Source organism: Erpetoichthys calabaricus, chromosome 12 (genome assembly GCF_900747795.2).
Source record: "Erpetoichthys calabaricus chromosome 12, fErpCal1.3, whole genome shotgun sequence".
Classification (NCBI taxonomy): Eukaryota; Metazoa; Chordata; class Cladistia; order Polypteriformes; family Polypteridae; genus Erpetoichthys; species Erpetoichthys calabaricus.
The window spans coordinates 134,719,994-134,745,549 of record NC_041405.2 but is presented as its reverse complement, the minus strand read 5'-3'; the positions used below and the strand labels follow the sequence as shown (position 1 = coordinate 134,745,549).

At 42.0% G+C, this 25,556-nt stretch overlaps 1 protein-coding gene across 1 annotated transcript in view; it reads left to right on the top strand.

The window, feature by feature from the left end:
* Positions 1 to 25,020, top strand: part of LOC114662687 (insulin receptor-like) — a 105,659-nt gene extending 80,639 nt beyond the window's left edge. The window contains exons 3-21 of the mRNA XM_028816306.2: positions 4,765 to 5,089; positions 9,052 to 9,194; positions 9,320 to 9,473; positions 9,568 to 9,782; positions 9,951 to 10,077; positions 10,228 to 10,478; positions 10,723 to 10,890; positions 10,973 to 11,171; positions 11,366 to 11,646; positions 12,175 to 12,317; positions 12,610 to 12,766; positions 12,907 to 13,009; positions 13,872 to 13,939; positions 14,010 to 14,239; positions 14,330 to 14,440; positions 14,516 to 14,675; positions 14,786 to 14,915; positions 15,005 to 15,139; positions 22,053 to 25,020. Of these exons, the coding sequence (XP_028672139.1) occupies positions 4,765 to 5,089; positions 9,052 to 9,194; positions 9,320 to 9,473; positions 9,568 to 9,782; positions 9,951 to 10,077; positions 10,228 to 10,478; positions 10,723 to 10,890; positions 10,973 to 11,171; positions 11,366 to 11,646; positions 12,175 to 12,317; positions 12,610 to 12,766; positions 12,907 to 13,009; positions 13,872 to 13,939; positions 14,010 to 14,239; positions 14,330 to 14,440; positions 14,516 to 14,675; positions 14,786 to 14,915; positions 15,005 to 15,139; positions 22,053 to 22,407 (3,455 nt within the window). The 3' untranslated portion in view covers positions 22,408 to 25,020. The remainder of the gene's footprint in view (positions 1 to 4,764; positions 5,090 to 9,051; positions 9,195 to 9,319; positions 9,474 to 9,567; positions 9,783 to 9,950; positions 10,078 to 10,227; positions 10,479 to 10,722; positions 10,891 to 10,972; positions 11,172 to 11,365; positions 11,647 to 12,174; positions 12,318 to 12,609; positions 12,767 to 12,906; positions 13,010 to 13,871; positions 13,940 to 14,009; positions 14,240 to 14,329; positions 14,441 to 14,515; positions 14,676 to 14,785; positions 14,916 to 15,004; positions 15,140 to 22,052) is intronic.
* The last annotated feature ends 536 nt before the right edge of the window (positions 25,021 to 25,556 follow it).

The following is a 25,556-nucleotide window of genomic DNA, read 5'->3' as shown; positions in this document are numbered from 1 at the left end:
TGGTGAAGTTAAGGAAACGTTGTTGGTTATAATAAAGATAATTAATCCAGTCTACATTCTTATTAATAGTAATTTGGGGTATGATAGATTCAAAACCAGCTGCGACTTGATCCCTAGCTTTAAATCTGTCTGGGACACCCCTAGGGACTCCAATAGCATCTATGTATACTCCAGGGCCATGTAAGGAGAGGGAGGTAAGGATAGAAGTCTAAAAGGCATAGAAGTCTAAAAGGCATAACTAATTGGATTGGAGCACAGGTACCAGACCAATTAGGGGGAAAGGTGGCAAATAATTTGGACCTACGACACATCCACCAAATATCTGATCTAGGAGTGGTTTGGGAGAGAAGAAAGGAAGACAGAACGGTGTTCAGAGAAAAGTTAACCTGAAAAGTTTGAGAACAGAAAGAAAATGGTAATTCACCTACCCATGTCGCTCCTTCGTGAGTTTGAAACATAGGGGTATCCATGTGACGGGTGGGGGGAAAAAGAATAGATAGATTAGTGAATAAATACAGAAGGCAGGGCAACCCCACGGGGTCAGAAATGTTAGATAATGGGAAAGGGACTGTAGCTAAATGGGGACGGGCTGCAGCGCACGCATAACAATGAGAACGATTAACTTGCTTAGCTGAATAGAGAACCCACTGCAACCATCTATTCTGATCCTCATAACCAGTTTCTACTGAAAAAATGGATGAAAAGGTGGAAATATTCATAATCTTAACAGGAGAAAAATCTGAACCAAAAGTTGGGGAGATGGGTGTGTGTGCCAGAGAATGAGGGGTGTTAGTAACAGGATCGTCAATCTTAATTAGAAATCTCCCTAAAGGGTCTGTTCCAGATACATATACCCCTAATACATAAATACCTGAGTTACAATGGTTGTCAGCACATACAATGAGAGGCATGTCCTTTTATGATAGAAAACCGATTTTTCAAACCGTATTTTTGGGCCTCAAAAGGTTGATAACCCCAGTCCTCAGTTCCAGTGTTAGCAAAAACCCATTGCCAGTTGTCGCAGTCACTTCCCCTCATACACACGTATTTGTCAGATCCGGTCCACTGGGCTTGTCGACCAGTCCCACAGTTGATAATAGAGCAGAAATCAAACTGCACTGATGTGGTAATTCCCAACGGGAAAGTCAAAGTGACCAGGGCAGTAGACAAAGGAAAAGGAAAGCATAGTAGCACAGCAATCAAGGGTGCCATCTCTTGCAATGTGAGGCGTGAATCCAGGCCGGCAGTCCTTCAACTTTCACGGCGTGTGGTGTGGATAGAAGAATTTGGAATGGTCCTCTCCACCTAGGCTGGTGCCAGTGTTTCCTCCGAGTATCTCGAACCAGGATCCAGGTGCCCAAAGGAATTGATAAATCCTTGGAAAAGGAACTGGTCCTCCAGGCTTGATCAACCTGCTGGTGGATTTCCTTCAACGAGGTTCGCAAACCTGCAAGACTAGAGAGAAAATCATTGGGAGAAAAGGTTTGTTAGTGTGTTTATGAGTCCAGACTCCATCAGAGAGGGACCCTTCTTTGGACCATTTTCTCCTTTCGATATCCGTGGCTGCATTCTGTAAAGAAATAATTTGATTATCAGGGTCCTGGTCATTTCTCTGTTGGAATAAAGAAATTTGTGTGTTATTATATGCAGCCTCTTTAGCAAAGTGGTCAGCTAAATCATTCCCTTTGCTAGCAGGATCCTGTTTTCCTGTGTGAGCTTGACATTTAACAATCGCTAGCTCCGATGGTTTGGTTATAACTTCTAAAAGGGATTCGATCAATTTCTGATGTTGGATGGGTTTGCCAGTACTGGTCTTAAGTTGTGCTTAAAGGTTATCTATGCAATATATTTAAACGCGTCTTTTCCTTCATGCTTATTATTAACAAGGAAAACATACGTGCTTGAACCTTTATTCGTATCAAGTGTGCTGACCACTGCGTCACCATGCTCTTCCTTTATAGTACCTAAAATACACAACTTCCATTCATATTACAACTAGACACACACATTCATATCACAATTAGACACACACATTCATATCACAATTAGACACATTCCGCTTATCGCCAAAAAACTTGTCTCCCTTCTCATGTAATATTATTAAAAGAGCATTTTCCCTTCAAACTTGATCAGGGTTTAAAAGGAAAAATACTTTTGTATATTTACAAGCCTTAAACAAAAGTGGAGACAATTCATTTGCGCTAAACCAATTACACAAATCGATAATTATCTTTTTCAGTTTTTTAGTTAGAGCTCTCCAGGACTGGTCTTAAATTCCCTTAGTTTCCATAGTGTTCCATGATCATGGCAGACTCCAAAAGCATACCTGGAATCTGTATAAATTGTTACGATCTTCCCTTCGGACAGCTGACATGCTTAAGTGAGTGCTACGAGTTCAGCTGTTTTGTGCACTTAGCTTTATGAAATTTGATTTGCTTCCAGCAGGCGGTCCCCTTGGACCACTGCGTAACTGGTTGAGGGCGCTCCATTTTTCAATTGTAGCATTTGACAAAGTACAGAGTACATTCTGATACTCATAGGGATCCCTTTTAATACACTCTATAACACACAAAATCACCCAAACCATTTTCAACACACTTCACCCCAGTATTATTCTATATTTACACTATATTTGGAAACAATGCAGCAAAGGAAACAGAAACAAATGGACTCTGAAGAAAAGCAAGTTCAACTCTTCAGGACAAACAAACATAAGAAAAAAGAAAAGGACAGAAGAAATTTCATGAGAACTACATCCGTGCTTGCTAATACAGCTTCTGTTGTTGCAGCCATAGCACAAAGACACGGAGGAAGTGCTGCGGCCACTGGATCCAGTTTTTTAGAAAAAATAAGTCACCGGTCTTTGTTTATCTCCATGTTGTTGCGTCAGTACTGAATTCATAAATCCCTGCTTTTCGTCCACGAACAAAGTGAATGGACGAGAATGATCAGGCAAACCTAGCGCAGGCGCAGATAAAAGAGTAAATTTTGAGGTTACAGAGCCTTCTCAGCCAGTTGTTGCAACGGCTGTGCTCTTTCAGTAAAATTTAGAACCCACTGTCTGCAGTAGCCCAGAATACCTAAAACAGACATAACCTGTTGTTTTGTTTAGCTGCAGCTTAACCTTAGAAACTTTATGGCCATTTTCCCACAGAAACAGCAACAATTTCTGGGTGTCTATTGTACAATTTTCTTCCGTCGCGATTTCCATCTACATACTGTTTTTCCGGCCAAACGCCGTTTAAATTTTTGGGCAAGAGCTTAACCAGAAACACAAAGGGCTTCTCTGTATCCCTGAGGCATGACGGTCCATGTCCATCGGCGGTACCGCGTTTGACGAGATCGGGATGTACGGCGGAGATGCCAGCCTCTGCTTCGGGAGACAAAGGATATTGGGCACGGTGCGGGCGGAAGGAGGATTTCGGGTGGATCACCAGAGGCTCAAGATGTAATTGAACAAAATGTATGTGTGTATAGAAAATAGGACAGAGTGATGAAACTTGTTTGTGTTTGGCGTGCGTGACAAAAAGCATGTATACTTTCTAGAAGTTTCTTTTGATGATGTGTGTGACAAGAAAATATACCTTTAGGGTAATGACTTTACAAAAACTGGAAAAGTACAATGAGTCAGGATGCTATTTTTTGCTTACATGGTCAACGATCAGGAGATTAGAAAGGTATAAAAGAACAAGGACATCTGCGCTCGAGGCAGATGAAGTGCGGTGTCCTAGGACTGTGTTTCTCTGACATTTTACCCTTGCTTGGTATGTATTAATAAAAGGTTTTGACTAATTTTAATTTTCTTCTCTGTCTTCAGTCACAAAAAATCGTCCACAATATGTATCTGATAGGATTATTTATTTAGATATTTTAAATTGCACATTGGCATGGAATGTATCATTTATGAATCTGTAGAACAGCCGCAAAATCAGACCTTATCATACTGATTATGCAGCACAACTTCAGGTCCAGGCTTTCGCCTTGTCACATCTAGACTACTGCAAGTCACCAGTGGGAGAAGGACCCACATGTGCCATCAAGCCACTGCACATGGCTCAAAATGCAGCAGCCCATTGTATATTTAAACAACCAAGACAGACACATGTGACTGCTCTCTTTCAGTCCCTGCATTGGCTCCCTGTAGCAGCACACATTAAGTTCATATCTTTCATGCTCACCTACAGAATAGTCAGTGGGTCAGCACCTGTGTATATGGAGACACTGGTGAGGTGCTATGCTCCTTTTTGTCCACTCTGGTATGCCAATGAATATCATCTGGTGATGCCACCTCTGTGTGGTTTAAAATCTCAATCCAGACTATTTTCACATGTAGCTCCTAGTTGGCAGAACAAGCTTCCCACCTCCATCTGTACTGCTGACTCCCTCATTGAGTTTAAGAAGTGACTGAAAACCATACTGTTCTGTGACTGTCAAATTGTTAATGAATGTTTTTTTGTTCTGTGGATATGTCATATTGTTATTTGATTTTATTTTATTTTTTTTTTTGTTACGCTAGCTTTATAGCTCTTCACTTGTGGTGATCCACTTTTGTCACTTGGCTATATATCAGTAAGCTTGCTGTCATTGTACTTTTATGATATTTTAGTTGCGTTTGTCATCATTAGCTGTCTGTCTTATTATAATACATAAAACAAATTAAATGATGCGACTGTGTATCTGCAATTGCCAACCCTACCTGGTTATGATTTTTTTTTTCACAAGTCGGAATGCAAAGCCATAACTGCCTTATTTCTCTCTTTGCAGTGTGCCCCACATCTTGCAAGCACCGTGCGTGTACTCTGGATGGCCAGTGCTGTCACAATGAGTGCTTGGGCAGCTGTACAGAACCCGGAGACCCAAGAAAGTGTGTGGTGTGCCGCAACTATTTTCATGAGGGCACTTGTGTGGAGATATGCCCACCTGGCTTCTACCGATTTGAGGGCTGGCGTTGTGTGTCCTTTGAATTCTGCCAGGAGCTTCACAACAAGTGCAAAAATCCTCTCAGGGATGTAAATTGTGACCAGTATGTCATCCACAATGGAGAATGTGTCCCAGAATGTCCATCTGGATACACCATGAACTCTAGCACGTAAGTAATGGTTGAGATTGCCAATTGCCTTTGTAAGAGTTTGTGGCATTCAGTGATACAGTAAGGGTGCGGAGGTGGGCCACATACATATGTATGACCTCCAGCTCTAATCACCCACCAATATCCCCGTTCCCATTTGCTTTCACATGCACATTTTTAGGATTCATTTTCTTAACCACTAATTCCATTACAAGCCTCTTTTGAATAAATAGGTTACTAAATATCACTGCCTAGACTGATAACATCTAGGACACACAGCTGCAAATGACTACATCAGTTACAATACTTAAAAACTTAAAAAAAATGTAATATAATGTTACTGCACTTGGTTTAACAGTGCATAGTGCAAATGTAGATTTCATTCCTTATCAGACAGAGACTAATGCCAAGGACACGGGATATGTCAAAAATGGTGCATTTATTTGTAATAGCACACACAAAGGAGGGGAAAACACAAGTGGGAACTCAAAGTATAAAAGGAAACTAGACACAACAACACATAATCAGCTGCCTTTTTTGGCCAAAGCTACAGGCTGTTCCTTGTCTATCTGCTGGGTTGACTCACTTGCTTCATAAATATCTCTAAAGCAATTCTTTCTCCAACACCCATTTATTTTTTTCTCTCTTCTTTTCTTCCTCTGTCTTTCTCTCAAGATCCTGGCATCTTCCTGTGATGTGAGGTGGATTTTAAACGTCCTCCTGGGGTTACTTGGCAATCAAGTCCCAAAATCAGTTTTGGAAGTAGGGTGGCTTCAATGCCCTCTACTGTCCTTTGGTATTTATGTACATTTAAGTGTCCTAATCTCTGTGACCACTTTTCCTCCTGAGTGCTTAGGGTAATGTGGTACCATCTCTTACACTTTAGGGCTGTGTGCACCTCCACCTGCATCTCAGTCTCATTTTCCTGAGGTAGTAATCCTGTGGACAGGGTTTTCTATATTTCTGGGTCTTTCAGATGTTTGTTGTCTCATTTTTGGCCCATTTGCTTCTGACCAAGCTTTTTATCCCTTTCCAGCTCAGGACCATCATGCCAGGAGCTATTTCTATGTGCACTTGTTAATTCTGTAATCTGAAGTTTCTTTCACATATGCAGGGTATGCTAGGAATTTACCAGTAAATTTCTGGATCAAGGGAATATATGAATAAAGCTTTTTCTAAATATCCCAGGAAGCCTGACTTACTGTACTTTACAAGTAAGCAGGCCTGGCAACTTCACAGGAACTACTACTAAGCGGTAAAATTTTCATGTCAAACAGGGCAAACCAGCATTTGTCTTGGGAGACACAATCTTTGGTAATGCAAATGTACAACTAGCATGATGGTTTTCATATGGAAACACAGTTTAATCTTTGCCTAAAAACACATGGACCTCTGGTCCTTCTAAGATCAACGTTCCAGCCCCAGCAGTTTACAAGTACCAGCAGATTGCTGCGCCATGTGCTAAAGCTTTCATTCTTTTTCTCACGTAATCAGCTTCTGCAGTTTGCTTTACACTCCGTATCCATGTCACCTTCTGGATCAGTTTGCCTATACAGCTTGTGGTAAGTAAGAGGCAAACCTCGATAACTTGGCAGAGGTTGGCGCTATCATGGTTTCTATTCCTATCATGTAATCGGCTTCTGTAGCTTTGCTTCACGTTAGGCAGCCATGTTACCTTCTTGATCAATTTGCCTATGCAGCTTACCATAAGAAAGACAAGAACCCCAATAAGTTTGCAGAGGTTGGAGGTATAATTTTCCAATCATATTATGTGGTATCATCTACTGTTAAATTCTGGTCCGTTCTTGTAAAAGTTTTATTTTTACACTGTATTGAGGATTTGTTCTGTTCTTTGTATGGTATTGACAATCTTCTTTTTGACACCCACTACACGCCCAACCTACCTGGTAAGGGGTCTGATTTTGAACTGCCTTACCCAAGGTTTCTTTTTCCTTGTCTTCTTGGAGAGTCAAGGCTGGGGGGCTGTCAAGAGGCAGGGCCTGTTAAAGCCCATTGCGGCACTTCTTGTGTGATTTTGGGCTGTACAAAAATATCCATCCATCCATCCATTTTCCAACCCGCTGAATCCGAACACAGGGTCACGGGGGTCTGCTGGAGCCAATCCCAGCCAACACAGGGCACAAGGCAGGGAACCAATCCTGGGCAGGGTGCCAACCCACCGCAGGACACACACAAACACACCCACACACCAAGCACACACTAGGGCCAATTTAGAATCGCCAATCCACCTAACCTGCATGTCTTTGGACTGTGGGAGGAAACCGGAGCGCCCGGAAGAAACCCACGCAGACACGGGGAGAACATGCAAACTCCACGCAGGGAGGACCCGGGAATCGAACCCAGGTCCCCAGGTGTCCCAATTGCGAGGCAGCAGCGCTACCCACTGCGCCACCGTGCCGCCTTGTACAAAAATAAATTGTATATAATTCAGCTTCTGAAGTTTGCCTCACACTGGGAAAATGTCACTGCTGTTCTTTATCTTGTCACCTTCTCAGTCAGATTACCTGCACAGTTTGCTGTAGGAAAGACGTGAAGACATAACTTTGTGGAGTTTGCCGCTATTCACATTTTTAACTTCACCTGTGTTTATAATGTCATAAGCTTTCAATAAGATCAAGATCAAGGTTCTAGCCCCAGTGGTTCAGGAGTAATCATGTGACAGACTGACGATCCTTAGAATTTTATATATATATATATTTAATATAATTATATATATATAATTTTCTAGGTTTGTATGGTAAGATTATCTATTTGAAAGATATCAGCAAATTAGATGAACTCTGAAATAAGGGCCCTAGCCCATGTCAGAGACAAGAAGACTCTTACCACTTTACTGACTTAGTCATGTTTATAACTAGAAGTATCCTCCTCTAAAGGCAGCACTGGTGGAAACTGGGCTTTATCTAACTTTAAGAAATGGTAGAAGGCATAGCTGCGTATGTCTTTGGACCATGACCGCTTTTCAGCTGTCTCTGTTCTTTTTCAGTTTGTTGTATTGTCACAATAACAGTCCGGAGACATTGAAAAAAGTTTGGGGCAGCCACTCGTATATTGTGCCCTGGCTGCAAATTGGGTAATTTTGTAAGAGATGTTCACAGGTTTGAGTCCAAAACAGAACTGACTAGTTTAGATGAATATGGCGGCTTTAATGTCCAGAAAGTGAAGTGAAGCCATCAAGGGTGGAAGTGGAAGGGTCCTCTTCCATAGGCTTGGACCCAGATGTGATGTCATAAAAAGGGCCAGAACCGGAAGGCTTTTCATCCATAGGTTCTAAACCGGAAGTGACATCATCAATAGCACCAGTACTGGAAGTGATGCCATCAATAGCGCCGGCACCTAGTGGGATTTCCCATGGATAGTCTACAGTGGACAGAGAGAAAAAGTTAGTGCAGCTCGCTAGTACCAGGTCTGGCGTGGTACTGTTATTTAGGCCATCTAGCTGCCTCCTAATCGCACGTGTGTGACAGTATATAGTTTTGTTTGCTTCAAGAAAATGTTAATCTTAGATTATGTAGTGGAGACTAAAATTATATTTGTACAGAAAACCCCAGTCAGTTTTCTTTTAGACAGAACAGTTGAGGTATCGGTGGTCCTGGACTTGCTACTCACATTTCAGGGTTGCTCTCCATCTTCCACGGAGGTTCTGGCTCTGTGTGACCTTTTACTGAAATAAGTCAGTTCTTGAAAGTAGGTGATGAGAGAGATAGCTACTAAAGTATGATCTGGCAGGTAAAGTACTGCAGTCACGTCAAAAAATGGCGTACAAGAAAAATGTATCAATTCAGGGCATGTTCTTTAAGTGTGGCAGTGAGGAAGATTGCTATTGGAACAAGCCTTGTTTCTAGATCTTGGCTGATTATTACTCAGTTATTTTTGTTGCAGGAGAAATAAGTGTGTACAATCCTACTTTTGCATATATATATATATATATATAATATAATATAGCGGTTTTTTATTTCCAGGTTGAATTGCACTCCCTGTGCAGGACTCTGTCCCAAAATATGTGAGGTTGGTGTAAAAACAATAGACTCATTAACTGCTGCCCAGGAACTTCGAGGGTGTACCGTTATTAATGGGAGCTTGGTCATCAACATCAGAGCAGGAAGTGAGTACTGGAGCAGAGGACTATCTCATTTATGTGAAATGTTGTTTGTAGGTCAGGTGGCTGTTTGAAAGCTGATTACCATTTAATCAATGTCCTTTTATGAACCTGTGTTGTTCCCATTCCAGACAATATTGCATCAGAGTTGGAAAACAATCTGGGACTGATTGAGGAGATCACAGGATACCTGAAGATTTTACGCTCTTATGCACTAGTCTCCTTGTCTTTTTTCCGTAAACTTAAGCTAATTCGTGGGGAGGTACAGGAGATGGGTGAGGTTGGGTGAGTACTAAAAGCAATGTTTACATAGTGTAGATTGAATTTAAGAAGTTCAGAAATTAAACATCATCTGTGGACTGATATGTGGTTTCCTCAGGAATTACTCCTTCTATGCCTTGGATAACCAAAATCTGCGTCAGCTTTGGGACTGGTCCAAACACAATTTGACCATTGCCCAGGGCAAGCTCTTCTTCCACCTGAACTCCAAACTGTGCCTGAGTGAGATCTACCGCATGGAGGAAGTGACTGGGACCAAGGGCCGGCATGAGGAAAACAACATTGCCACCAAGACAAATGGAGATCAAGCCTCTTGTGAGTGAGAATGTACCAAGGAAAAGTTTAGTTTACAACCTAGTTCTCATGTGTATGCTTCAATCAAATCTAAAAGTGAATCATGGCTGAATAAGGACAGGATTGTTGCCAAAAAAACCTTGCATTTTTAATCCCTGTTGTCACAATGTGCTTTACTTATTCCACCAGGTGAAACGCAGCTTCTAAAGTTTGTCAGCATCAAGACCTCTCCAGACAAAATCATTATTCGTTGGGAGGCTTTCTGGACAAAAGATTGGCGAGACCTGTTGGGATTCATGCTGTTCTACAAAGAAGCGTATGTGTTTTATTGGGACAGGGGGGTGGGGTTTAGGGGATGGGGAATATACATGAATAAACTGTGAGGGCCCTAGAGTCTCAGCCATACCTACAAACTTCTCTTGGCAACAGCCAAAGGCCTAAGATTTGCTTACATTTTTGCATCTAGACCACAACAGAATGTGAATGAGTTTGATGGACATGATGCCTGCGGGTCTAACAGCTGGTCAATTGTGGACGTAGACCCTCCACCTCGTTCAGCAGATCCAAAGTCACAGAGCTTACCAGGTCTCTTCATACGAGGGCTCAAACCCTGGACACAGTATGCAATTTATGTCAAGACTTTACTCTCTGCATCTGAAGAACAGCAGGCACGAGGGGCAAAGAGTGAGATTATCTACGTGCGTACTAATGCAAGCAGTAAGTTTTCAGCATTCAGAGGGGTGTGCTTTATTTACTGCTGTAATCCAGACCAAATAGAGGGTGGCAAGTGGAAGGGGGTCCATAAAAATGTTCCCTCATTATTTACCATAGTTATCAGAGAGACACAGGTCTCGTTTTGAGTTTGCAGTGATGTATTTTGTGTGTATGTATGGGTACTTGCACGTGTGAGCAAGCAGTGGCCCCCTTTAAACTTTGCCACGTGCACTGCTTTTTTCTACAGCTCCTTCTGTTCCTTTGGACCCAGTTTCATCGTCAAATTCCTCGTCTCAGATCATCTTAAAGTGGAAGCCTCCCTCTGAGCCCAATGGCAACATTACCCACTATCTGGTCTACTGGCAGCAGCAGCCAGAGGACAGTGAACTCAACAGGTTTGACTACTGCCAAAAGGGTAAGAAGGTCCGAGGTATAGTTGGAATACTGGCTTTGGGTTAAGTGGGCTTTGTTCACCAGCCACTCTTGTTTTTCTTCAGGATTGAAGCTGCCATCACGAGCTCCAACCCAGATGGAGGTGGATGATGCTCATAAGCAAAATCAGACTGACGATTCTGATCAGACTGGAGAATGCTGCACCTGTCCAAAAAACGATCGGCAATTGAAGCGTGAAGCAGAGGAGTCCGCATACAGAAAAATGTTTGAAAACTACCTGCATAATGTGGTGTTTGTGCCCAGGTAAAAAAAAAAAATATATATATATATATATATATATATATATATATATATATATATATATATATCTTTTTAACTCGATATGTGAGGAGTAACACTGTAAGTAAAGTTTGAAGATTTAACTTTATTAAAGGACATATGATCCAAGTAGATCTGCATTTATCTCAGCCTTCATCATCTCACTTTTCTTGTTGTAGGCCCTCACGCCGGCGCAGGGAGCTGGCTGCTGTAGCAAATAGCACCTTTGTAGGAGATCCAACAACACCAGCCTCAGTGTCCAGCACCTCTTCCACAAGCAGCCCAAAGGAGGTGTACCAAGTGTATTCCGAAAAGGTCTGGTTCCGGGAGTCTATGGTCATCTCTGGCCTGCGCCACTTCACTGGCTACCAGATCGAGATCCACGCCTGCAATGAGAACCTAATACAATCTCAGAGTTGTAGTGTGGCGGCCTATGTCAGTGCCAGAACAATGCCAGAAGGTAGCAGTAGCTTTGCTGACTTTTCATCCTAGACTAAACTTTTCCTGTGGGGATGCTATTATCAACTTGATAAACTATTAGCAAGGGAACAGTTGATTTTTATAAAGCAGGATACGGCGCCAGACTTTGGAGGCCATCTGATTTGTGCCCCCCAATTGATCTTGCAAGGTTGTTTTTTCCTCTGCAGATTTTTATTTAACTGGAAAACAAGTGGTTGCCTGGTTACTATCAGAAACCCACGGGCACTGTAGCAGATTGAAAGTCTGAGTGGCACGTCTGCTGAGGTAGCACAGCTGCTTCCGGTATCTCTCACCTTGGGCCTTGTTCACTTAATAAAAGTGTGAGGGAGCAGTATTTTACAAAATCCTGCTCTGTGAAAGATGTATTGGTTAAAAATGTATGAATTCCACAAATAAACCCAAAAAATATAGTAATTACAGTATAAGGGGTGATAGGTTCGTATGTCAGTGTTGTAGTTGATTGCAACATGATGATGGATGTTATACTGTGTCTCTGATGTTCTTGCAGCCAAAGCTGATGACATCGTTGGTCCTGTGACACACGAGGTTTTGGAAAATAACCAGATTCATATCAGCTGGAAAGAGCCCGAAGCACCAAATGGTCTCATCATCCTTTATGACATCAAGTACAAAAGAGTTGGGGATACTGAGGTGAGTGTGTGCTGCATATGAAGTGAATTACTTAGAAACTTGAGACTAGGACATGGTGAATGTGAAGTTAAGCAAAATGACCATCAGGAACATAGAGTTGCTAGAAGACTAGTGAAGCACTTTAGGAATTGATGCTAAGATGTGCTGGATATAACTTTGCAGCAGAGAGTAAGCGGGAGGCCTTTGAATGAAAGTGGAATGACCAAGTAGATAAGCAGTGGCTGGATGCTCTACCTGACACCATAGTCACAATGTCCGTTTTTTTTTTCTATATAAACCCTGTGACTAATAGGAATTTAACAGTTGTATCTCAAGACGTGTCTACTCTGTCGAAAGGAGGTACAAAATGACTGTACTGCACTCTGGAAACTACTCTGTACGCATCCGTGCCACATCCTTGGCTGGAAATGGATCTTGGACTGAACCTTCCTACTTCTATGTCCCAGAGAGTGAGTTCTACCCAGCAAGATAGTGTGGAGACCTCTTATTCTAACTATAGCCTTTTAAGAAGTTGTATTATATTTTTCCAGCAGCCAAAATCTTCCTGTACTTTAATAGCGTGTATTGTCATTTCTTTTTTTTCATGCAGGAGATAACCCATCAAATCTATTGAAGATTGTCATCAGTCTGGTGGTGTGCATCGTCTTGCTTGTTCTGGTGTTTGCAGGGGTCTTCGTTGTCATAAAGAAAAGGCAAGTGCTACAGTTGAGAGAAACTACTTGTGTATGGCTGGCTTGCCTGCTTGACTTGTATGCATGTGTGTGGCAGAAAGTGTATTTAGTGTTGATGTATATTTCCTTAAATTAATACTGAAGTGTGATCTTACCTGTGGCTATGTAGCTTTGTTTCTGAGGTTGTCCACGAATGTGTGTGTGTAGTTCAGTATATGATATGTATTTTGCATTTTCAGTTGTAACGACATTACTGTATACTACAGTGTCGGACTGTGTACGTGATTAAAAGTATGTTTGTGTGTATGTTTGTATGATCCTGCATTGCAATTCAAGCCTATTTTGTCTGCTCATACCATTGGTGAGTATTAGCATTATTACCCTAAAAGCACTGTGTATCATGAGAGGATGGCTTATTTGCACAGCGGTAAATGTTTTGCCTGATGGATCCAGGATTCTGGGTTTGAGTCCTATGTCTGATGTTGGGTTGACAAGTTACACCAGTGTTCCAGATGCTTCAGTTCCCTGTCCACATCTCAACATTAGCCCACTGTTTAATGTACTTGTGCCCTGTCGTGGGTTTTTTCCTGCATTGTGTGTGATACTGCCAAGGTGGGCTTTGGCTTTCTGGCACTTTGAATTGGATTAAACAATTTGAACATGTAATGTTATTTTTGCATAATGAACATCGCTTTAGTCCACTGTGAATGAACAAGGTGGAAATCAGATCTTTGCTTTTCTTGTACTGGTCAGCTCATGCCTTGTGTGTCCTTCTGAGGTTGAACTTTCCAAGGTCTGTGTGGTTCCTGAAGTGTGTTATCAGTGGTGAGTTCTATAAGTGTTTATTACAACAGTTTTTCATTGTGACTCTCCTATAATACAGGCAAACCGAAGGACCCACAGGACCACTGTATGCTTCATCGAACCCAGAGTATGTGAGCACTGGTGATGGTACGTAGTGGGACATTGGGGGTTAATTAGTAGGTTTGACTTCACTCTAACAGCCTCCTGCTTCTTTTAGTGTATGTGGCTGATGGGTGGGAGGTGGAACGTGAGAAGATCTCTGTGCTGCGAGAACTTGGTCAAGGCTCCTTTGGCATGGTTTATGAAGGAATTGCAAAGGAAATTATCCGAGGAGAGTCAGAGACCCGAGTGGCAGTCAAGACAGTAAATGAATCTGCGAGTCTGAGGGAACGCATAGAGTTCCTTAATGAGGCTTCTGTAATGAAGGCCTTCAGCTGCCACCACGTGGTAAGGGAATCTACTGAAATGAATTGTGCAGGTACCCAGAATTAGCTTGACCTTACCTTTCTAATTGGCTGTGAATTCCCTGTTCACCAGGTGCGGTTATTGGGAGTTGTGTCCAAAGGCCAACCCACTCTGGTTGTGATGGAGCTAATGAGCCATGGTGATTTAAAGACTTATTTGCGTTCCTTGCGACCTGAAGCCGAGGTAAGTGTGCATTTGCGGACATAGCTTTGGATAGCTCTTGCAATTTTACTTGCTAACTGCTATCTGTCCCTGTAGAACAACCCAGGCCGGCCTCCACCCACTTTAAAAGAGATGATCCAAATGGCAGCAGAGATTGCAGATGGCATGGCATACCTCAATTTCAAAAAGTTTGTTCATCGAGATTTGGCTGCCAGGAACTGCATGGTGGCAGAGGATTTCACAGTAAAAATTGGAGGTGTGTCCCGACAGACCTTGTGAAATCCGAGTCAGTTGGGGGGTTGCAAGGTGCTATTTTGTTTCAGTTTGCTGGAGTGGGCAAAACTTAATTTACATATACTTCTTTAGATTTTGGAATGACCAGAGACATCTATGAAACGGACTACTACCGCAAAGGAGGAAAAGGGCTTCTGCCTGTGAGGTGGATGGCACCTGAATCCCTGAAAGATGGTGTCTTCACTTCCCACTCAGACTGCTGGTAAAGGGCTGGGAGCTACACAGGCATTTTCATGGACATGGCATTACCTGTGCTTTGTGTTTCTAAAGAGACTGTCCTTTATTTGTCAGGTCGTTTGGAGTAGTTCTATGGGAGATCAGCAGCTTAGCGGAGCAGCCGTACCAAGGACTATCCAATGAACAGGTGCTCAAGTTTGTTATGGATGGGGGATACCTGGATCGTCCGGACAACTGTCCTGAGAGACTGTAAGTATTTTGGGTGGGGGATAGGGGGTTAACTTGCAGGTGTCAGACTTCTGGGTGAGTTCTGTCTGGCTGCGTAGGAGCACATTTGCTGAAGCCTGGTTTGTTTGATTGGTTAGATTTGGAATGTGCATGTCTGGTGGAAATACGTAGCTGTGTATGTGTGGTAGAATAAGAGAGGCTTATGGGTGTATTTTAGGCTGGGTTTGAATGTTTATTATGGAATTGTCTTGTGTGTGTGTGTGTGTGTATCTGTGCACAGCAGGTAGTTAAAGGTTAGTTTTGGTATTTTTTCAAGTTAGAGTTTTTTTTTTTGTTCTTTATTTCGCCTTATACAATTTCTTGTATTAGGAATTTGTTAGTTTTCGCATACCCCTTGGGGTCAGAGCGCAGGGTCAGCCATTGTACAGCGCCCCTGGAGCAATTACAGGTTAAGGGCCTTGCTCAAGGGCCCAGCAGAGCAGTGGCCTTTTTTGGCAGTGACGGGGTTTACATACATTATAAAATGTAAGAACATGGTAGTAGGGCAGGGCAATATGGCCAAAAATATTCATCACGATATATATTTGAACATTTGCGATAACGATATAACTGACGATATGATTGACACGAGACAAAATACTTTACAACTGCACAACTTTATTAGTGCAAAAAAACCCCTTCAATTTATTTTCACTTAAACAAGCAGCTGTTTTTATGTGCATTAAAGCTATATAAAAATTTAACAGTGCAAATGCAAATTCCTTGCTGACAGTTTAACCAAAAGGCATTTCCAGTGGAAATGGGCTGACATATCCTGAGCATAACCATGTATAATATCCACAAAACTTAAAAAGAGTTGCTTTGCAACATAAAACTGCAGTGTGCCAAATAAATAAGTCAAATAATAAAATTGCACAAACTCTCGAGTAAAAACAAAACAAACAAACAAAAAACATGGATAAATTATTGCTACTGCTCATGGAAGTTTTCTACTGTACATTTCAAGTTTTAAGATTCTTTGTCAGAAACACTAACATGTTCACAGATGTGGGCTTAAGGGAGGACCTTTGACAAGTTCTAACGTTTCCACCTGTGCTGAACAACCTTTCAGATGCAGAGCTAGTTGCTGGAATGCAGAGGTATTTCCTAGCTAATCTGCTGATGTGGGGAAAGTTTACTGTGTGAACTTTCCACCACAAAATAGGATCACACTCACTGTCTGCTGGTGGACTATTCACATAACTGCTCAGTTCAGATAATAACCTTTCTGCAGTTACATCTGTCTTGCCACTAACTGGTCCCTTCAAAAAGCTCCTGAGACGACTCTTTGGCTTTTTAACAGCTCCCTGACTTGTTTGGTCTCCATAAGATGTAGGAAGTGTTTCTGAAAAACCTGTGGCTGCGCTACCCTGGTGTGACACAAGATGCTCTAGTTCACTCATGACTTGAACTTTGATGGCTTCGCTGTCACTCTCACTGAAATATTCTGTATGAAAACGTGGATCAAGGAGAGAAGCCATGTTAACAAGCCTCTCTTGTAGCTTTTGTTCATGTAGTCAAGTATTGCTGTTTTGATGTCTTTGGTCAGCTGAGTGTCACTCTCTTTTACTTTTAACATGTCATTGTTAAACATCTGAAGAACAAGCTTAACACATGAAATGGTCACATACTCTTCAGCAGAAAAAGTATCTGTAAACTCTAGAAGTGGACTCAATGCAGTGCTGACCGAGTCAAGCACCTCAGTGTCTTGCCATGTCAACATGAGGTGCCTTGTGGTTTTATCAGCAGCTAAAACCTGTGTTATAGCCTTTTCTTGTTCCAGCAGCCGCTGGATCATTCTCTGCTTTGAACCCCAACGAGTGCAACATTCAGTTATGAGTTTGTGTTCTGGTAGGCCCAGTTCTTTTTGAGCAGCCTGCAGAGCTCGCTGGCGCTTCCAGCTGTGGCCAAAAGCAGCAACAATCTTCTTTCCCACTCCAACTGCTCGTTTGATCCTTGGGTCCTTCACACTTCTTTCTAAAAGACATACATTTAAAAGGAAACACAGTTCATTACTTGACACCAATATTAATGCGGTGTGGAATGTGAGACATTTGAGTTTTATGTATAACACACACACACGCACATTATATATATCTTGCAGCACAACTGCCCACATCCAGACTGCCTGTTCATTTTTAAAGACTAGAGGGCTTCGCTCGCCAACCCCCGTGTTTGGTTTTTCCGGATACACACTTTTAAAATTGTTTTTTCTTTGAATTGTTGCTATTTCATTAGTTTCACTTTTATTTCAGAACTTCTGTAAAAACAATATTTGTAATCTTGCGAGTCCCAATATGCTGAATCTTTTTAATGAGGTCAGGACAGGTTTCTCTGTTTGGAATTTCAGCACAGACAAAACGATCGACATCATCAGCAGTTAATTTTTTTTTTTTTTTTTACAAAGTAACAATGTAAGTAGAGTTCTGCATTGGACTCCTGTCTGTAAAGTCGAGCTATTTTCCTCTCACATTTCCAAATGTACATGGGGTTACCAAGGTGATACCCCAGCTTTTGTCTAGGTTTTTGTACAAGGGCTAGACAGAACGTTTTTGACTCCTGGGGTAAATTTATGTTTTTAAATAAGCAGACAGATAAATATATATACATGAACAAAGTAACCAATGCATGTGCAGTAAACTCCGTTTTTGAAATTCTCAAGTTTCTTTATTTGTCACATGCATAGTTATACAGGACAACACGCAGTGAAATGCATCCTGATCCGCTTATCAAAAACTGTGCAAAGTTAGAAGAATATCAGATTAACAAAAAGTCATAGATTGAAAGATAACAGTATAGTAGAACATAATAAATAAGTACAATTATGTGAATAAAGTAGAATTAAGTGTTAAGGTGCAATAGTCTAGTAATTATTGTGCCAAACCAAAGTGAGACTTGTGCATAGTTAAATGAGGCAGTTTGTTTGTTTGCGCTACTGCGATCTTTACTTTTTTATATTTTCTAATTTTCCTACTTTCATATCCTTTGACTTTCTCCACATGTGTATAGCGCCAACTTTATTTTTTTTTTTGAGCCTTTCTAATTTCCCTGGTTTCATAGTCTCTAACCTGCTCTGCATGTGTTTAGCACCAACGTTTGTAAACATCTCTATGAAGTTCTACTTTGTCATTTTACTCACTGTCGTTTATTTAAGAGCCGGATTGGACGTTCTTTTTTTTCAGTTCCACTTGTTCCAGGCTGATAATTACTTTCCTTATTTTCTGAATTTGCACCTCGATTATTCTTTTTTTTGCTCTTTTTTCTGTCCAACGCATTTGCGTCTCTTTTCTCAGCGCTTTTCTTTCTTCTTCGTTTAATCGTCGATGTTTCATTTCTACCGTATTGACCTTATACACTTTATATGCACTGAGCCCTGGAGCTGTGTGTGCTGCATGACTGCCTTTACACTACTGATTTGTTATTTTTTTTTATGTTGCTTGTAAGTAGGGTGTGTCTTGCAGGACTCTCATTCTATGTTCCCGTGAGACGCACCGTGGCAGGTCTCTTTCGTCTCGCGGGTCTTTAAATTATCTTCCGAGAAAAATCACGTATCGTAGACTATCAGGACAGGGGACAGGATTTCTTTTTATAATAGAGAGACAACTAAAGATTAATTAAAACAGTATTATTACCATCATATAAACTAATGCAAGAAATGCTTAATCTGACATTATAATTAACTTACTTATTGCAATGTGCAGGCGATGTCCGAAGCATGAAAGTCTGGTCCAGTTGTTGAGTGCGACGGCTTTCACAATGTTGGCCCCGTTTTCAGTCGTCACACACACTTGTTTTTCCTCCTGAAGATTCCACGAGCTGAGGAACTCTTTTAAGCCTTTGGCTATATTCTCCCCTGTATGGTCCTCGGGGGAAAAAACTTGTTTCAAGGCACTTGTTTTGTAGCTTCCAGTCTTTGTCCACGTAGTGTATTGTGAGGCTCATGTAGGGGTCTGATGTTCGGCTTGACCACATGTCTGTGGTGGACGCAAAAAACTCCACCGAAGATAATGCATTTGACACCTCAGTACGGACCTCTTCATATAAAGCAGGCAAGGCGACTTTAGAGAAGTATTTTTTGGTGGGCAGCTTGTAGCGTGGATCGAACTTTTTAAGCATCTTTGTGAAACCTTCTCTTTCCACACTCTGAATGGGCATCATATCCCTGGCAAAACAATGCGTCACTGCATTAGTTAGTTCCCCCCAGCATTTGCTACTTTTGTCATAAGGCGTGCAGCTATTTAAAGCTACGCCGATTATTTGTTGAGTCAGCTTATTTGGTCTCACCACCACGCTAGTTGAAGCGGACGCCTCTTCACGTGCTTTAACAGCTTTGTTGTACTCCAACAAGTGCTTCTGCTTCAAATGATGAAATAGGCTTGTGGTGTTTCCTCCCTTTGCCACGACGGCCCGCTTGCCTGTTCTACAAAAAATTGTGCTTTGTTGGGTATTTGATGGGCGAAAACCAAACCAGTTCCACACCACTCAAGTTGCACCATTTTTACAAACCAATTCTGGTTCATCTGTTTCATTCAACGATCTGCTTTCGCCCTTCTCGTTCTCCGTCGCCGCCATGCTTTTTCCGCCATGTGCGTATGAAAACAAAGGCACTGCGCATGTGCGTTTTAGCCATGTTCTATTGCGATATTTCATTTTCTTATCATTGCCTAACATTGTACCGGTATTACCGTGAAAGGTATAATATGGCCCAGCCCTACATGGTAGCTATATGTTAAAAAAATGTGCATCACTGTTAAACAGTTGTGTGGCAAAGTAATAAATTCTATACCATGATTGGGGTTGGGGTAATGTATTAAAAGTAACATGCATTATATAGTCAGATTACTTTTTAAAGTAACAAGTAACCTAATGCAATACTTGTGTTTTTGAAGTAAAAGTACCAGCATTACTTTAATAAAAAGATGTTCCCTGCTGCTGTCGGCATACCGCTGGGTACGCATGCACTCTGGTGGCCTAGTGACAGCTAGTGAAGGAAGAGGGCAAACATGCGTACAATCAAGTGAAAAGAACTTGACAAATGTTATAAGTATACATTTAATCCTGCATGTGCTGAGGGGTCAATTTAAACGGCATAGTTTAGAGTCACAGGGAGCCATTGATTATCGCAACAGCACTGGGTTTAAGGAAAGAAACAAATGTGGTGGATGTCGTGTCGGTCCTTTTCATGGCTCATTCACATAACTAAGCAGAAAAGTGTTTTCTGTGTGCAGTCCACTATTGGAAACGTAAAGTGTCCATTTCGATTTCACCCAGGTATTTGCTCTTGCTATGCTGAAACAGTGTGTTCGGGTGGCCTGTGTTTACACCTCAAATCTTTGGGGCTCAGTGGGGACAGAAAAATGGGAATGGTGTTACTGACTTCACGGCACATGAAAGAGTAAACGTATTCATAAAGCACAAGAAAATCAGTCTGGCTGTGTTTCTGGTCGGTTTCATGCACAGGCTTAGGATTTAGTAATAAATGCTAGTCAATGAAATGTGCAGTTTTTCATACAAAAGAAAAAGTAACACATTACATTTTATAATTAATTAGTAACTATATAATATGTTTAGTTCCTTTTTTTTGTAAGTAATTTTTAAAGGTAATGTTCCCCAACACTGACCATGATTGTGAAGAAATAACTTGGACTTGAAAAATATCAAACTTATCCTATAAGGAATGAGTAATTCTGGTGATTTTTGTACATTGCACTTTGTAAAAATCCAGTTTAGTTAAAGTCTAGAAAATGTTCAATAAAAACACAGGCTTGATGAAATATGTACGTGGCTACACACAGTATACAGTCCCACTGAAAAACCATTTGCCCCATCTAATTTAACACATTGTTGCTTATTCTTCACAGTGAATTTACTTGTCTCTTTTCATAGGTGGAAGTGAGACTTAAAAGAAATAACAAGCCCATCATTTCATGCTTCTCATTAGTTTGGCATGGAGTGTAAGCAAACATGCTAACTGTACCCATGATGCATTCCACTCAGTTAAAGGGCTAATTAAGGTCATCAGTTTGAAAACTTAAGTAAACAGCTGGGCCTTTTTAGGCCTGTCCTGAACAGGACACATCCGAGTGACTGGCCCTAATCATCAAAGTCAACTTCTCAGTAAACAGATTCTTGAGGCACGTAATTTCTAAGGCTGTGGAGCTCCATTTCACAGGGGTCGCTCATTGTTGTTCAAACTGAGAAGGGTCGAGACTGCAGTCAGTCTTTCCATGAGTAGTTATCCTACCAAAATTACTTTAAAAACCAATATGTCTGCTTTTCTTTTTAAAGTCTTAAAGAACCATAAAACAGCATTTAAAGGTCTGTAGCCCTACCTCTGTTTGCTTGGGTAGGGTAATAACTCCGCCATCAGAGAGATCCTAGTGGGAAAATGGAATTCATAATGGTGTACCAAAGTGGAAATTGCCTAGTGAACAGGGTTCCATGCCAAACAAAATGTGGGTGATCTTCAGGAGTTCCAGATTAATTGACCGTGAAACTAATGGCTGTAGAAAAGCTAATCTCACCTTCTAGAAACAAGTTTATTCTAGTGCCGTAGCACAAGTGGCATGGTGTGTTGATTGTTTGATGCAGAAAGTCCAGGATCAGTTGCCATCATTGTAAGGAAACGCACATTCTGCTTTAGATTGGAAAATTCTTCAGACATTCTGGGATGTTTGCATGTGGGTGCATGTTTGGTGCTGAGGTGGAGGTGTTGCTGCCATCGGCTGGTGTATCTGCTTGTATGCATGAAAGTGTGCTGGAGGAGGGTTTGCATGGGACTCTAAAGTGCAGGTGATTTTAGGGAAGTCGTGTTTGGTTGAATGGGGTTGCATGAGTATAGTGGTCTGCTCCAGCTGCTAACGTGACTAACTCGATGCCTCTCTTGCCCCCACAGTCACAACCTGATGCACATGTGCTGGCAGTATAACCCGAAGATGAGGCCCACTTTCTTGGAGATCATTGAGATGCTCAAGGATGACCTTCATCCCAGCTATCAGGAAGTGTCTTTCTTCTACAGTGATGAGAACAAGCCTCCAGAAAGCGAGGAATTAGACATGGACTTTGAGAACATGGAGAGCATTCCTCTGGACCCCTCCTCATCCTCACAAAGGAACGATAGTTTGGGAAAGGACAACGGACCCTCAGTGGGGCTGCAGGGAAATTATGAGGAGCACGTGCCTTATGCACACATGAACGGTGGCAAGAAGAATGGCCGCATTTTATCCCTGCCCAGGTCGGGCCCCTCTTAACATCCCCTGCTGCTCCTGGGGGCCATGTTTCTATTGATTTCTTTCTGAAAAAAAAAAAAAAAAGCCCTTGGGCTGATCTCAGGACAGGACTGTGCCTCTCAAATGGGCGCTGCAAGATGCAGGAAGAGAAAGAGAAGGGCTCACAAACCATTCTTCACCTCTCTTTCTTCTTTATTTTCCTTGTTGCCAAGTGTTCTGAATCATAGCCACCAAGATGGGGAGGCGGAGCTGGTGGCACCCAGGTTTCCTTACAGTTACGCCACCATAGTTGAAAGGAATGACTGCTGCTGAGCTCCACAATGCCATGGCTGAAGGATTTACATTTCACACACACAGATAGGACAGTTCCACTGATTGACCAATAGCTGCTGCTCTAAGCACATCTTCTAGATTTTGTACATAGTGGATATGTGACTGGGGTGTTGTTTTGGGGATTATGAATCCTGAAAACCGCAGGGGAGCCCGCCTGTAGAGGAATGACACAATGCGGGATTGCCTCACGTTGGTGACAGGAGCCCACTTGTATTCTTCCCTTTTGAAGGAGGAGGCAGGGCACAATTCTAGATGCACCAGCTTTATGGTGAGTGCTGGGGAGGGAGATGATGGGCAAATGGGTTGGTAGGCCTCCTCTCAATTATAGCATTGCTGTCTCTGGCTAACTTAAAATTTGTGCAGATTCACTAGTGGACGCCTGTACTGGGAGGGTGGTGGAGAGATGGGTGTCATTAGAGTGGGGAAAGGATGGCAGCAAGGTGCCATTTTTCGGGCTGCTTGGCCAAAAAGCAGACAATTTGAGTCCATGTAATCTTTTGAAAGGTTCAGCAGGCACACGCGTGTCCACAGCTCCGATGCAGTGCTGTTTCTGACCCTTCTTCATGAGGAATCTGGCAGCAGTGGATTCCTGTTTGAGCAGCGGCGGTGACGTCGAGGCCACCATTACACAATCGCTACCAGTTTTTTTGGATTTTTTTTTTTTTTTTTATCTTCTTTGTAAATATTGTGAAATAATTTTATTGTCCAGCACAGAGTTTTAAGGCAAAGAAAAATGCTGTTTATGTTGGTTGATGTCCTTCGTGACTCACACTACAGTAGCAGAAAAAAAAAATGAATTCTCACAATTTTTTGTAATTTAGGAGATAATCTTATATTTGAAATGAAAAGCAGACGTTAATATTTTATTTATTTTTAATACACTAGAAATCACTGTACAAACCCAGCTTTCATATCTAGAACACGTGCTTTTTTTATTGATTGCAGGGCGGAACAGCGGGGCGCAAGAGATGCTCGTCTGTTCTGCACAGTCTACCTCAGCGTGTTTTTTAGGAGAGGTGTGTGCTTGTGTGTGTGTGTGTGTGTGTGTAGATCTCCAGATGTATTACAGTGTTTTTGAGTCCAAGCAGCCAGTCTCGATGCCAGTCTCCCCCCTCCCCCCCGTTGCCCTACGTCTGGTCCTAATTTGCTGCTGTCCTGTGCGTTCAGCCTTTGCAGATTGTGGGCGCTGTTTATAAAGCATTAGTGCTGCTCCAACTCCTGGGCTGTCTCGTATTAAACAGGTGCCATGTTTGATGTACTGGGTACAGAAAACGGGCCAGCACCTCCTCTCATCTGTTGGCCTGACACATCCCAGCATCTTACCACAGTGTTCTTTGAAGTGAAATGGAGCCAAAGGGTCCGCTTAGACACGGCTGTGCTTCCTGAGGAGCAGGCAAGTGATGAGCCCACATGGCATTTGTACTGGCAGCACCCTCGCATGGCCAAACTGTATTGTTGTAGCCAGGTGTTCAGTGACGGACATGGAATGGCTTGGGGAGGCACAGAGTAGCTCCTCTCTTTGTGGAGAAGGTGAGTTTTTTTTTCAGTATTTTAGGGCTGCAGTCCATATGGCATGCCCACCTCACCCTGACGCAGATAGGATAGTTTGGCTGCTCTGCAAATTGAGGATAGCAGGCTACCAAGACCTCCACAGTAGGTGTTTGATACTCGAGGTGGTACCCCGGAGAATGCAGGTACGCAAGATCATCCAAAGCGCCTGGGAGACATCATTGCTTTGCCAGCCACAGGCTGAGAGATGACTCGTGTCCAAGTGATGACGCTGACTGGACCCCAGTTAGGCGGTGTTGTCTCTCAGTGTCCTGTCTTTCTCAGAGTGTCAGGAAGGTGGGTTTGGAGGTGGGGGGAGGACTGGATTTGGTCAAGATTTGGCTTCATAACGCTTAAGATATTATGGGATGGATGAGTTTCACAGCTCCATCTGGAAACAGGTGTGCAGGTCCCTGTATTTAGGGTGAAAGCTCATTACTGTTGCTCATCCCATTCTCTGTCCTGTTTTTTGTTTTTTTCCTCTCTTCTTAATTGCTGCTTCTCTTTCCCACAATGCTGTGCAGTCCCACAGGATACCTCTTGTTTAATTGTAAAAAAAAATAATAAAATAATATTAAAGATCAAATGTGCCATGATTTATTGAAGCTTGACAATTTATTTTTTCAACATTTCTCAAGCAGAGCCAAGCAGTGACATGTACAAATGTTAAAATATGAAAATAAAAATTGCTGTGTGTAAATTATTCAACAATTAACTGTTTATATTAAAATTATGAATAAAATTGTAAGAGTATTTTAGTGGGTGTGTGTTTTGGTTTTTGTCCAACCCCCATGTTTTTTTTTTCTTTAATTTGTGCTCAAATTCAGGCCGGGCAGGGCAGGCTATTCCATTATGGCGGAGATTTGTTTTTGGGAGCAGGTTACTCATTTTCATCCATTTCAAATATTTTTCTCTTACACTTGCTTCCAGATGTTGCATGTGTTCATCATTATTCTCTATTAATAAGAGTATGGATGGTGAGCCACTGACTGCTTCATGCCTCATCTTTAAGAAACTAAAAGCGATTTAAAATAGAAAAGTTGTTCACAATATGAGAGATCTTTATAAACACCATTTTGGTTGTACGATGGAGAAGAATCGATCAAAATGTTAATAGATGGTCTACCGCGAAGGATCCAACTGCAGAACCATAAATCACGGTAGGTCTGCACCAGCAGTTTCATGGTGGAAGTGATGTTGCTGCTTGTCGATACTACACGCTAATCCTGAAGTTTGACTTCCATTGTGGAACTGCTGGCCTAGAGCTGCTCTGCACTTGGATATGATTG